The sequence below is a fragment of the Anser brachyrhynchus genome, assembly GCF_964034855.1.
Source record: "Anser brachyrhynchus genome assembly, chromosome: 10".
Lineage (NCBI taxonomy): Eukaryota > Metazoa > Chordata > Aves > Anseriformes > Anatidae > Anser > Anser brachyrhynchus.
The window spans coordinates 13132021-13145202 of NC_137705.1; the positions used below are offsets into that span (position 1 = coordinate 13132021).

Genomic DNA, 13182 nt, shown 5'->3' on the forward strand with positions numbered 1-13182 from the left:
ACGGACACTTCCAAGGTCTTGGTAGAAACACTCCCAGTACTTGCTGAGGAATAAGAAGGAATATAAACCTGTATCATTATTACTGTATTTCTTCTCTGTGCAGTCTCCTCTTAATTTTTACCTTGACAATGTTATTTAGATTGGGACTTGACTATGCCCCAGGAGCAGAGTCAGCTCACACACACAGTTACAGAGCTTCTAAAGTCAGCTCAGCCCTGCAAACTGCTCTCATATGTTATGGACATGGTCCATTATGTCTACAACTTCAGTGAGTCTTTGCAGCATGCTTCTGAAACTAGAATGATGGGGTGGACAGTGGGGGAAAAATAAAGAAAGAAACCCACAGAAACCGCACAGGAAAGCAGCTCAGCTCTAGGACAGCTTAGCACAGATATAGCTGTGTGCCCACTGGCACGTGCAGAACTAGCAGATCACTGCATTCCCAGGTGCTTGGAAGGGGTATGACCTTGAACATAATGCTGCAAAACTTTTATTTGGCATTGTACACAAACTAACAAGTCCAAATGGAATAACAGTAGGCAGTGGCTGAGAAAGAACCAAGAAACATGCCTTAAAATGAGCAGCCACATTGTGCAGCCTTTCCTGTATCTGCATCACACCCCAGGGCACTCTGCATTTTATCTGGGTTATCCTGGCCACTGATTTCCTTACTTAATAGGAGGCTGGCTTTTTCAGGAGCCCTGAAAAGCCACAAATCAAGACTGTCACCCCATTTTTTCAAGTTCCTTGTGAATACGGTCAAAGAAAGACATTCCCACTGGATGCCTACTGTTATTTTGCCATGTCCTAGCTTTTCAGCAACATATTTGATTTGTTCCTTTTGAAAAGGCCCTCCACCTCTCCTGAGACCACTCCAATTCAATAGGCTAGTCACAAGGACTGCATACCAACAAGAAAAGCTGGAAGAAAATGCTTTGTTGAAACCACATGTGTTTCTGTTGTTGTAAAGCCTCCTTGTTTGGTGGGAGCTGGGGAGTTGGTTTTCTCATTCTTTTAAGCATTAGAAACATACGCTCAAAAAGTCTCTCTTTCTGTCATTATATCATGTGAGTACAGGTGGACTGCAAGTTACTGGCCCCTGAAAATAACTATGCAAGCTGAGTCCATTCGTCTCCAGCACATGAAGGATGAAGACAAATTTCGCAAAATCCAGGTCATGAATCACAGCAGCTTTCAAGAGAAACTGGAGGAGATGCAGGTATTAAGCCTCTGACAATAAACTGTCCAGAGAAGAGGGCCTGGAAGGTCTTATGGTCATCCAGGGAAACTTTCAGGTGTCAGTTTAGTGTTTTTAGGTTAATATATTGTTGGACCAAAAATTATCCAGTATTTCCTGCAGTACTCTGCAGGAAACACTGACTTTTCACCAGGAAGATGTTCAGCAAGATACAATTTTCTGATTCTTGGTGCTCAGGCACCACATGCTCCTCCTCTCTTGCTTACTCAGTTCTCTGCAGAGCTTCTTCCTTGATGTGCTGCCGTCAAGGGGGGAAATACAGCATTCAGTCAGGGAACTCACTTTGTGTGGAAGACCATGAAATAATATCAGAGTTTTGGAAAAATCTTACCTTTGAGTATAATAAAGAACACACCAGGAAGCTGAGATTCCCAGAGGCAGCCCTCAGGTTCTGAGCCATACCTCATGACTGTGTTTTTTTCTTCCAGCTGACTGTAGGTGGATTTTCCGTTCAGGTGGACATTAACCAAGCTCACAGTTTGGCTAACGAAGCAAGGCAGGTCAGGAAGGAGTTGAAGGAGCTTCAGAATTTGGCAGTTCTCTACAACAACAGGGAAAGAATATTTGGGATGAAAGTTACTAATGTAAGTGTCAGATCCTTATACCTACAGAATGCTAACTATTGTTGGGCCTTCGAAGTGATAGGTAGAGCAAATAATGAGTCACAGTTCCTCAGGGAGGAATCCTTCATGCTATTTTGTTTTTTCTGACACTGACTAGGGAGGCTCCATAGACCTGTAGAGTGACCATGCTGTTCCATCACTCCACTGTTGTGGAGCTTGTCCCAGATGAATGTTCATGGGCCTGATACTGCCCCTTCTGTGAGAGACTCTGGGTGTCCATGCACAGATTCGAGTGATTTTAATGCGGAAGAATTAGATAGGGAAGGTCTTGATGCAACAGTTAACATGCGTCAATTTCTGTCAGGCTGTTACTGCAGTTGTGTAGACATGAATGACAATGTGCAAAGCACTGTGTAGTTCACTGGATGGGCTCAGATGGTAGCCTCTCTCCATGTTCTCTCTCCTAAGGCAACAGTTTATACAGTTGCAAAGACTCATTTTGCTTGTAGTTGTTCAGATGCCAGCGAATCATTGTCACCCACATGCGACCCGGTCTGGCTGCAGAGTAGGAGCAGAGTTTACATAATCCTTTTCTACCCCTCAGTCTGTGGTTACTTCTTCGCTGTACGGACTCAAATTTCAGTATGTTTAATATGATGTGCAACATGTGCTTTTTCTGAGTGTGTATAGACTGCCTATCAAAATGTTGTCATTTGCAACAGAGCATTTGTAAAGGCAAGGGGAGAGAGTGCTTCCCATGCCGTACATGTGCTGCAGGCACAGCTCCACTGGATGCATTTTTGCCTGAATGCAATCCCTTGGAATCTACGTTGTGACTCCGGTAGAAAACAGTCTCATACATACTCTTGAAAGTACAATTTTCTCATTGATTACTGAGATTCAAAAAAGATCTGTGCCCTTTATAGCCTTTTGGCATGCTTATTTTTTTCTCTCTTTCCAAAGTACAGTAAACTATCTGGGATGGTTAAGGAGTTCCAGCCATACTGTGATCTCTGGACTACAGTGTCAGACTGGGTGCGCTGGTATGGGAGTTGGATGAATGATCCTCTCATTGAAATTGAGGCTGAACAGCTAGAAAAGAATGTCAATGACTCTCTTAAGACAATGCAGAGATGCGTGAAGCAGTTCAAGGACTCACCAGGTAGCTACACAGTCTGGGGAAAGGATGTTGGTGCATATTGGCATATTGATGTGAGGGATGTCACAGAATGCTCAGAACAGGGAATATGAGGCTGTCATATGGATGTGTTGTGTATATTAGAGCCAGCTGAGAAACTGCTAACAAGATTGTTTTCCAGGAAAAAAAAAAGTGGAAGTATAATGATTCACATCAAGATATGTTTGCTGCTTAAAGTACTAGTTTGGCATGGAAACAACCAGGCTGCAAATTCCCAGGACAGCACTGAGATAAAAGCCATCCTCTTACTTTGAAGTTTATTCTACTTCATACAAATTATTAAATATTATCCAGATTACTCACAGAGAATTATTATATAGCCTAGTGGCAAGTGACCGGAGATGTGTAGATTTAAACCCTTACTCAGGTCAGGCAGCAAAGGAACTTGAATCTGAGTGCTGTTCTCTTGGCCAATCTTATTTTCTTCATTGGCCAACTAATTTAGTGGAAAGCCAGAAAAGATCTCATTAAAAAAAATTACGAAGTCTGGAAATTACCTGTGCAATGTAATAACTGTTTTCTTTCTGCCCAAACGTGTATGAATTTTAGGTGATGCAATTCATGTGAAGATCTTTTTTTTTAATCATGGCTCCTAGTAAAACTGGAATTAAGCCTTCAGTCATAGCTTAACTTCCCATTCCATATTTCTCTGAGACACATTGGTCATTTAGAGATAATTCTAAAATTTTCTGCCAGATGGCTTAGATTGAAATATATTTTGCAGTGGGAGATTTTTGATTCATCCTTTTTAACTCAAACTCTCTCTTAAACAATGCTGTGAATCAGCCCCAATGGAGGAGGTGATGAGTGGATGCATGAGTAACTATGAATCATTATGGTAAACAGAAATACTAAGAATACCTGCTCGTATTCATTGCAATATTCCCTAGCACCTGGTATAATGTGTGTTTTGGCCTTCAGACTCCTTGCCTTTGCATACCACCCAGCAGGGAGTGTGAGGTGCTCACATTGTTGCTGTGACTCTGCAGTGCAGCTACTCAGTGTGTAATCAAAAAGAGGCACGTGCTGTAGTCATGTCTCAGAAAGGAAGTCTCATGGTGAGCTCTAGGCTAAGGCATACTTCTTCTTAGCATGGACTTGCCTGTAACAGATTTGAGGCTAATAGGCAGGTCCACTTCTGGGAGCGGGCTTGTATCCTTGGTTAGTAGCAGCATTGAGAGAGCCTTTGTGTCCTCATTGCTTGAAGCCTGCATTTTCCATTGCTCTCTCTCCTGCTGCTTACCCCTATACTCCGTATCTACAAGCACACCAGGCTTTAGACAACAACTTTTAGGAAGTTTCTTAAGACAACTTCCTCACGTGCTATTGTCGTTGATGTTTTTCTGTTTCTCTCCCTGAAAGCATGCCAGGTTGTAGCAATGGAATTCCGAGACAAGATTGAAGAATTCAGATTATATATCCCCTTAATTCAAGGGCTTCACAATCCTGGCATGAGAAAACGGCACTGGGAAATGCTGTCAGAAGCTATTAACATTGATATCAAGCTAGAACCCGATCTGACACTTCGTCGCTGCTTGGATATGAACCTGCTGGACCATATCGAGAGCATTACCAAAGTAGCTGAGATAGCTGGCAAGGAATATGCCATCGAGAATGTGAGGAGGAGAGAGTGACTTGTTTCTTTGGTTGTCTTCAGAGATATTTCTGTTGGATTTCTGCTGAGCTGTTGAGCAGGCAGTCATTGCCTTGGGTAGTGTTCATGTTCTCTCAGAGCATTATGCACATTCTGCATCACAAATGAGAAGTCTGCTGCCCTTAGAGATGGGAGCAGTGACCACCCAATTGAATTCACACACTAGAATAAGTTATTTTTGCCTTGCATGGAATCTACAGTTACAGCATAACAGCATTGTCTGATGGTTATGCTAGTCTACTGGTTGGTTCCCACACCTCAGTGTGTGATCAGTAACTGTTTAAATTGAAATAATTTGATTGTCTGCATTCTCCCAGTCAAAAGTCATGTCAGGAAAATTAGCTGTTTCTGGAAATCAAGGTGATAAATCCTTTATCACAGTAAATGTGTGCATGGAGGACTTGGTGGCTCTGGAGATTCATAGGCTGGATAGTCTTTCAGCTTCAGTTCATACATTCTGATGTGACCTAAGATGGTCTTGATCGAAAGTCATTACTGTCTGGCAGCTTTTGTTCTCTGAAATCTCAGATGAGTTCCAAGTAGAGAGCAACCCCTTTCACAAAGCTATCATTACAGTAATCATTACTTGGAACTACACTGGCATCCTCTGTGCATCCAGTAGATGTCTGAAAGGGAAACTACCCTTTCTCCCCTCAAGGTGTTCCTTTCAGGACAGTGTTGAGGTGTTGAGTCCGTGGGCAATGCTGAGGAAACATGCTGTTGCTCAGTGTGTGATGCATTAAATACATAGCCACAGTTTTCAGTGGAATCCGAGAGCAAAAGTCTGCCTGCTAGAGAGGCACATTAAGAGAGATGTGGAAGGTGGGATAACCACTGCACAGGTTGTATTTGAAAATTAAATTACTCATCCCTCTGTTCCAGGTACTCAACAAGATGGAGAATGAATGGAGCTCTGTTTCATTTACTGTGTCACTTTACAAAGACACAGGCACTTTTATCCTGAAAAACACTGATGAGGCTTCTCAGCTCCTAGATGATCATATTGTCATGATTCAGAGCATGTCCTTCTCACCATTCAAGAAAGCTTTTGAGGATAGGATGAACACATGGGAAAACAAGCTGAAGATGACACAGGTATTAGTTTCCCCACACACGCATGGAGCAGGCAGGCATCTGGTCTGTGCTTTAATATGGACACTGTGGACAACTGTCAAGAGGATAGTCTCTGTGGAGGAAGAGGGTCTGTTAAAGCCCTCTGACTCTAGTAAAGGAGTTAATCTCACCGCCTTACTCTGCAATTAAAAGTGATGTAATTTCAGGCCTTTGCTACCTTTGACAACACCTTTTAGTGTTGTCGTACTGGCATCTCTAACAACATTACACTTAGTGGACCTTACAGATTCTTTACAGGCACTATGGTAATCGTGTCAAGCTGAAGGCTGAATCCTATTCATGTCAGTGTGGGAAAACACATGGAAGACTGCTGTTCAGAACAGGATCTGGCAGACTGTGCCAGCACTTCCACATCAGACCTGAGCCTGAATGTTCAACACCCAGCAAGACACCACCTGCAGAATAGCACTTTGCTGCAGGAGAAAAATTCCTGTACAAGTATCTTACTGTATCTTACTCTCTGTAAATGCCATGTAAATGTACAGCAGCATTGTTACCTGTTATTCATCACTGCCTTATTCTGTTCATTGGTGCTTACCATCTGGGTGTGCTGGGGCCATAGGCTTCTAGAGTGCTGGTCGTGTCTCATAAGGATGCAGAAATGCTACTCTAAGCCCTAAAGCAGAAAGTGATATGGGGAAATTCAGCTATTTACTGTGTCGTTTTGACTGAGATATTTTATGTGTTTTCGCCCTGCATTCTTACTCCTCCTTTTGATTGCATTCATTCCTGTCACTAAAGACCCATGAAGCCTCTTCTGGGAACTGGCTTATTGGGTTAGCTGATGGGGTATGGCAAACACAGTTGTCTGCATTACAAGAAAAAACAGTCTTGCTAGGTTGAGTGACTGCCTGTGCACAGGGAATGGTAGGGGACAGCTGCCTGTAAGCAAGGCTGCTTTCCTCTGGCAGTCTGAAAGGCAGTCAAACACACTGCTTTGCAGCGTTGGGCAGGTTCCCTATACCTTCCAGTCTCCCGTGGCTGAAAATGTAAGACGAGGTTGTTCTTCCAGCCTAATTCTTGCTCTTATGAATGCCTGATAAACAGGATTTCCTCTCTGATGTGTAACTTAAATGTCTAGCTTTTCATTCATTTTCTTGATTCAGAGTGTTACTTGAAAATCTAATCATGGATTATTCTGTAGGCAAGGTTGGGGCTGGTTTATGTGAGACAGGAGAGAGGATATGGCAGAATTGCAGAGTATGGGGAATTTTATTTGTCATTCTTCTCCCCACATAAAGCTCTTTTCATAAAATAAAATACCATCTCACTTTACAGAAGTGGTATCTTCTGTAAAATACAGAAACAGTAGCCACAGAAATTTGACCTAGCACCACAAAGTCCCTTTGAGCTTTAGTATTGGCTTATACATAGGTCTAAGCTGCCTCCATTAAACTTGTCAATGTTGATTCTGATGCTTACTGACAACAGTCAGTAGAAGGGATGTTTGCATTATTGCATTGCTGATTTTTTGGGAAGGAACTTCCAGCTCCTGGCTCTGCAAGTAGATTTTAAAATTGTGGAAGCTCTAAGCACAGCATTACTTCTTTTTTGTTCTGTTTATTTATATATTTAACCCATTCTTGTGCACAGTTTTGATTGATTTAGTCAAACAGGTTCACAGAGTGGTGTCATGTACTCTTTTCCCTTCCCACTAGGATGTCCTAGAGGAATGGCTGAAATGCCAGTGCTCTTGGCTCTACTTGGAGCCCATCTTTAGGTCAGAAGACATCAAAAGACAGCTCCCAGTGGAAAGTGAGCGCTACCATGCCATGGATATGGACTGGAGGATCATCATGAAGAATGCTAATGAAAATCCTGAGGTGTGTACCTTGATGAAAACTAATGCAAGTATCCCAAATTCCTCAGACCTGTACTCACATGAGGGTTGCCTATGAGTCTTTGCTTTGTAGTGGTCTGGGCATGAACAGCAGGGTATAAACTGTGAGACCTTGCCCCAGGTGGTGTGCTGTGTTTCTTCTCTTGGAACATGGCCTTTCCTTCTGGTGTTGAAGTCCACAGTTCTGTGATGCTTTGCACCAGTCTCTCCACCCCCTCTGAGTTCTCCCCAGCATGCAGAGTCCCTTCCTCCAACAACTCTTGTAACCAGCTTAAATCCTAACCATAAGATATCTCCTTTGATTCCTCCTGAGGTCTGACTCTGTAAAACTATTTAGAGATGTTGCTTGGCTCTTCTGTTGCCCATGTCTGCTTTCTGTGTCCTGGTAAAAGTGCTCTGCACTCATTTTTTTCTCCAGTTACCACTTCCCAGGACTACTACATCACCACTCGTCTTCCATATTATCATCAAGGCTTTTGACACTGTCTCCTATGGCATCCCCATAGGCAAGCTCAGGAAGTGTGGGGATAGATGAGTGGGCAGTGAGGTGGATTGAGAACTGGCTGGATGGCAGAGCTCAGAGGGTTGCGCACAGCAGCACAGGGTCTAATTGGAGGCCTGTAGCTAGCGGTGTCCCCCAGGGGTCAGTACTGGGTGCAGTCTCATTCATCTTATCTGTCAACGACCCGGATGAGGGAACAGAGTGCACTCTCCACAAGTTTGCTGATGACACAAAGCTGGGAGGAGTGGCTGATACCCCCGAGGGCTGTGCTGCCATTCAGAGGGACCTGGACAGGTTGGAGCATTGGGCAGTGCAGAACCTCGTAAAGTTCAACAAAGGCAAGTGCAGGGTCCCGCACCTAGGGCGGAATAACCCCGTGCACCAGCGCAGGCTGGGGGCTGACCTGCTGGAGAACAGCTCTGCAGAGTAGGACCTGGGAGTCCTGGTGGACAGCAGGCTGACCAGGAGCCAGCAACGTGGCCTTGTGGCCAAGAAGGCCATCGGGATCCTGGGGTGCCTTAGGAAGTGTGGCCAGCAGGTCGAGGGAGGTGATCCTGCCCCTCTGCTCGGCCCTGGTGAGGCCCCACCTGGAGTGGTGTGTCCAGGTCTGGGCTCCCCAGGACAAGAGGGACATGGAGCTGCTGGAGCGAGGCCAGCGGAGGGCTACGAAGATGCTGAGAGAGGGCAGGGGCATCTCTCCTATGAAAGGCTGAGAGAGCTGGCCCTGTTTAGCTTGGAGGAGAGAAGACAGAGAGGGGATCTTATCAATGTGTGCAAATACCTGAAGGGAGGATGTCAAGAGGATGGGGCCAGACGCTTTTCAGTGGTGCCCAGTGACAAGACAAGAGGCAACAGGCACAAACTGAGACCCCTTCTTTGCCGTGAAGGTGACAGAGTGCTGGAGCAGGTTGCCCAGAGAGGCTGTGGGGTTTCCCTCTCTGGAGATACTCAAGAGAGATATCTCCATAGGTGCCTTCCTACCTCAGCCATTCTGTGATTAAAATTATCTCCATTGCCTTATCTCCCACATGCTCACAATACTGATGCTTCCTATGTTCTCTGCTCTGTTTATAGGTGATGTCTTTGTGCCCTGATCCTGCACTACTAGAAAACCTGCAAAAATGTAACAAACTACTAGAACTTGTACAGAAAAGGCTGAGTGAATACCTGGAGACCAAGAGAGGTGCTTTTCCCAGGTAACCTCAAAGTTCAGTGCGCTGTATCACACTTCCTGGTTCAGAAATTATGAAAGGAGAGGCTCATTCTAGTTAACTCTGCCAAGAAAGAGCACAGCAAAACAAGTGTATGCTTATGATACTGTCAGAAGACTGCAAACATCAGTAAAGCCTGTACCTTTCAATGCTGCCATCTGATGGGGAGAAAACAGGCAGACACAAATGTTCTAAGGGCTGTCCAGTAGCGTCTCGCACATCTGTGTGTTTTGGTCATCATTCGTCTAGAAAGGATTAAGTGGAGTAAAATGAAAACCTCTATGTAACTCTCTTACCTCTGAAGGAATACTACTTTTCTTTGAAAGCTCCTTTTCACGGGAGTAACTGACTTCTGCAGATGAAGAAATCTGTCTCTGCCGAGAGATAGATGGCTGTACCATGGCTGCTACTCTCCTGCACAAACACAGAGATCAGTGAGCAGTCACAAACATGGGACTTGTTCCTCATCTTCTGAGGACTCACTCCCTGATGCCACAGTAAAGTGAGCCTCCCTTCACCCCTCACTTTTTGTTTCCAGGTTCTACTTCCTTTCAGATGATGAGCTGCTGGAAATACTGTCTCAGACAAAGGACCCCACTGCTGTACAACCTCACCTCCGCAAATGCTTTGAGAACATTGCACAGGTAGGCAAAGCAAGCACCTTAGAGGTTTGGCCCACCTTTGGGAAGCTGATATCATGGGAACTGAGAGGCATTCTGAGATCTGGAGGAGAGTTCATGCTCTGCTCTGTGGAAATGGAAAACCTGTAACTGTAACTGTATGTAGGCATTGCAAGATGCAGGCTCAGCCATCAGGAAAACACAATAACTTGATTTTTAGAGACAGCTTCTCTTTTCCATGTGGGATAAAAGAGTTGAGTTGATTCTGCCCCTTTCTAAACAACGTTAAGAAAGGAGGTAGGATATAAAAGACTCCCAGTCTGCAAAGCAGAATAAAACACTTCCAGCATGTCCATGGAAGCAGAGCAGTGCCCCACAGTTAACTGGCTACCCTGGAGTGGGATTCAAGCAACTTCACTTTAGACATTTCAGAGCCAGACATGTGCCTATGAACTGGATACCCTCAATTTTCTTTTCGACCTTCTGTTTCCTTTAGTGAGGGGAAAAATAGGCATCTGCAAAGGGCAGCTTACTAGAAGTCTCAGATAACCATCTTAGGAGGAGAGGACACTCCCTCTGGAGATGCCTGTCTGTCCCACCATGGAGGTTAAGAGAAATACAATCATCAAAAGGTTTGGGTTGGGAGGGACTTTTAAAGATTGTCAAGTCCAGCCACACTGCCATGGGTAGGGACACTAGATCAGGTTGTCCAATAGCCCAATTGATAAATAGCTCAGACTTAGCTGTGCTTACAGACAGCTGGTTAGGGTGGAATCCCACACTTGCTAGCAGTGTCAGGAGGGAGTAAACAAGCCTGAACTGAACTAAGTTTCTTCTTTCATCCTGACTTAGGAGCTGGGGTTAACCCTGCTATTTTCCTCTTTATTATTTCTAACTGACTTCAAACTCCATGGCTAGACACAGCTCATACCACCACCAATATTCAGACATGAAAACCAATCTCCTAGTCATTAGCTTGGGAAAATAGAAAGGAAATTGAACTGGAAATCTGGTGCAAAGTCATTGGAATAAATAAGGGAACTTCCAATGATTTGCTGGGGCACTGGAGAAGCTGTTAAAATTTTACTCTTAAAACCAGGCACTCTGACCTCAAGGGAAATGATCTGAATCTACAGAATTGAACAGGAATCAAGGGTTTGAATCCCAGACAGGCACTGAAAAATGTTTGTCCCACATATAATTAGATTTGCTTCACTCAAGTTAAGCCTGCGATGTGAATCACTTATCATACAATCATCCTCCACTTTTTTGAAGAGGTCATTTTGCACATCTGTGACATGTTTTATTATTATTATTACTATTGACAACCAAATTTATAGCAAGCATGCAGTGCTACAGCCTGGCTGTCCCTCAGTGGCAGGAAGGCAGGGGCAGAAAGGAAACTCGCCATTCGTGTCTCCTGTTGTGCTTCCTTCATTAGCTGCAGTTCCAGGAGGACCTACAGATCACACACATGTACTCTGCTGAAGGAGAAGAGGTGAAGCTGTTTGCTCCTATCTATCCCACTGACAGTGTGGAGGACTGGCTGCTGGAAGTGGAGAAATCCATGAAGGCCAGTATACAGGACAACATCGAAAGATCAATTGGTGTTTATCCAGAGGTAAGAATTTTATCAGAGACTGGCCAGTCTCTGGTGTCTTGGTTCCAGGCTTGCCACAGAGATCACCAGTGATGGAGCTGATGAATCCGTGATATTCTACTAGTTTTAAAATACAGCCTTTAATCTAGTTCTGTGTGGGTCAAGTGCAGAAGGCACAGTTCAGCAAACGGTTAATGCTCCAGAGAATGCAAACCACTGATTCAACAAGCATGGAATACTTTCCAGTGTCATAGAACAGCCCTATATGAATCCATTTCTATTCGTCTCTCCAGGCAGCTTCTTTCTTGTAAGAATCTACCCTCTTATGTCTTCTCCTTCAGCTCTCATGTCGCACACACTGTGCTAGGGGCCATCAAAGGCAACAGTCAGTGTACACAGGGGATGCATCTTGGTTCTAGTTTCTGCATAAAAGCTATACTGTTGGAAAATCTAAGTTTTGTTTGGATCTAGGGAGATACAAACAAACAAACAAAAAAGCCTTAAAAAAAAAAGCCTTCTGATATTTTCCATTACGGTTTTCTACTCAGTCCAAAAATTTGAAACTAGAGAAGTTAGAACAGGCCAGAGGAGGGAAAACATGTTTTTGGCTCACACAGATGTCTGCTCTTTACCTGCTGCTGGCCACTTGCAACTGGTTACTAATCTACAAGTGGCAAGGCAGAGAGAATGGGGTACCGAGCGTCCAGGGAGTTCATGCCTGGAGAAGATTCCCTCATAGCAACTAGCAGGAAAAAAAAAAGTCTCTTAAACAAGTTCAGTTCTTATTTGTTAATGATGTATCTCAGAGCAGGGAAACTTAGAAATTAAAAAATCATTCTTATCACTATTTTTCACTTGTCTTTAAGATGTCACGTACTACATGGGTCTTGCAATGGCCTGGCCAAGTGACCATTGCTGGCTGTCAGATTTTCTGGACAAAGGAAGTGTCTGAAGCTCTGGAAGCTGGAGATTTGTCCAGCAGGCTTTTCCCACAGCTGACTAGTCAGGTAGGAAGATGAACATAAAGGTAAGATTTTGTCAGGAGGGGATTTGTCAATCATCAGATAGCTTATAAATACAGGCAGGACAATACTATAGGAGAAGTCATCTGATGTCCTGTACCTCCAGTTTCCAATGATTGTGCTTTTGTTGTCATAACCCAAACCACCGCACATATGTTACCTGAAATTTGCTCCCAAAACCCGGTCAGTTCCATGCATGTCACAACAGTGTATTTTTTGGAGATGCAATCCTGCATAGCACAGCTTTAAAATCGGTAATTAGCTGTCATCATTTTAATCATTAGGATATTTGTCATCATAAACCTCAAATAATGTACAGGATTGACAATATCAGTAGGTGAAGACAGAAAGAGGGTGAAACATAATATATCCAGAGTCACCCAAGAAGTCAAAAGTGGGGGGGGGTGGAGGGTGCAGGAAGAACAGGACTGAAGTTGGATCTACAGTGATGGACAGTAGAAATCAAAATGTAATTACATCCTTCTTACCTATTCCACGCATCTAATCAGGCCTAAGACCTGGGAGAAATGGGCTTCTGGGCTTCATGGTGCCTGCAACTTTTCATGTGAGTATGGTAAGG

The 13182-nt window shown here is 44.0% G+C and overlaps 1 protein-coding gene and 1 long non-coding RNA gene across 13 annotated transcripts in view; one reads left to right on the top strand and one right to left on the bottom strand.

Annotated features, from left to right (window-relative positions):
* The window catches only part of DNAH1 (dynein axonemal heavy chain 1), a 78401-nt gene that overhangs the window by 22780 nt on the left and 42439 nt on the right, over window positions 1–13182 (top strand). For all 12 annotated transcript variants that reach the window (XM_080606254.1, XM_080606245.1, XM_080606249.1 and 9 more), the window contains 10 exons: window positions 1078–1219; window positions 1687–1842; window positions 2785–2983; window positions 4382–4635; window positions 5556–5768; window positions 7466–7630; window positions 9224–9345; window positions 9899–10004; window positions 11422–11601; window positions 12447–12587. In XM_080606254.1, the coding sequence (XP_080462380.1) occupies window positions 1078–1219; window positions 1687–1842; window positions 2785–2983; window positions 4382–4635; window positions 5556–5768; window positions 7466–7630; window positions 9224–9345; window positions 9899–10004; window positions 11422–11601; window positions 12447–12587 (1678 nt within the window). The remainder of the gene's footprint in view (window positions 1–1077; window positions 1220–1686; window positions 1843–2784; window positions 2984–4381; window positions 4636–5555; window positions 5769–7465; window positions 7631–9223; window positions 9346–9898; window positions 10005–11421; window positions 11602–12446; window positions 12588–13182) is intronic.
* Window positions 1–13182, bottom strand: part of LOC308200455 — a 35107-nt gene that overhangs the window by 6791 nt on the left and 15134 nt on the right. The window contains exons 5-6 of the long non-coding RNA XR_013955618.1: window positions 9657–9774; window positions 1590–1799 (exon numbers count right to left, since the gene is read on the bottom strand). This is a non-coding gene — a long non-coding RNA (uncharacterized lncRNA). The remainder of the gene's footprint in view (window positions 1–1589; window positions 1800–9656; window positions 9775–13182) is intronic.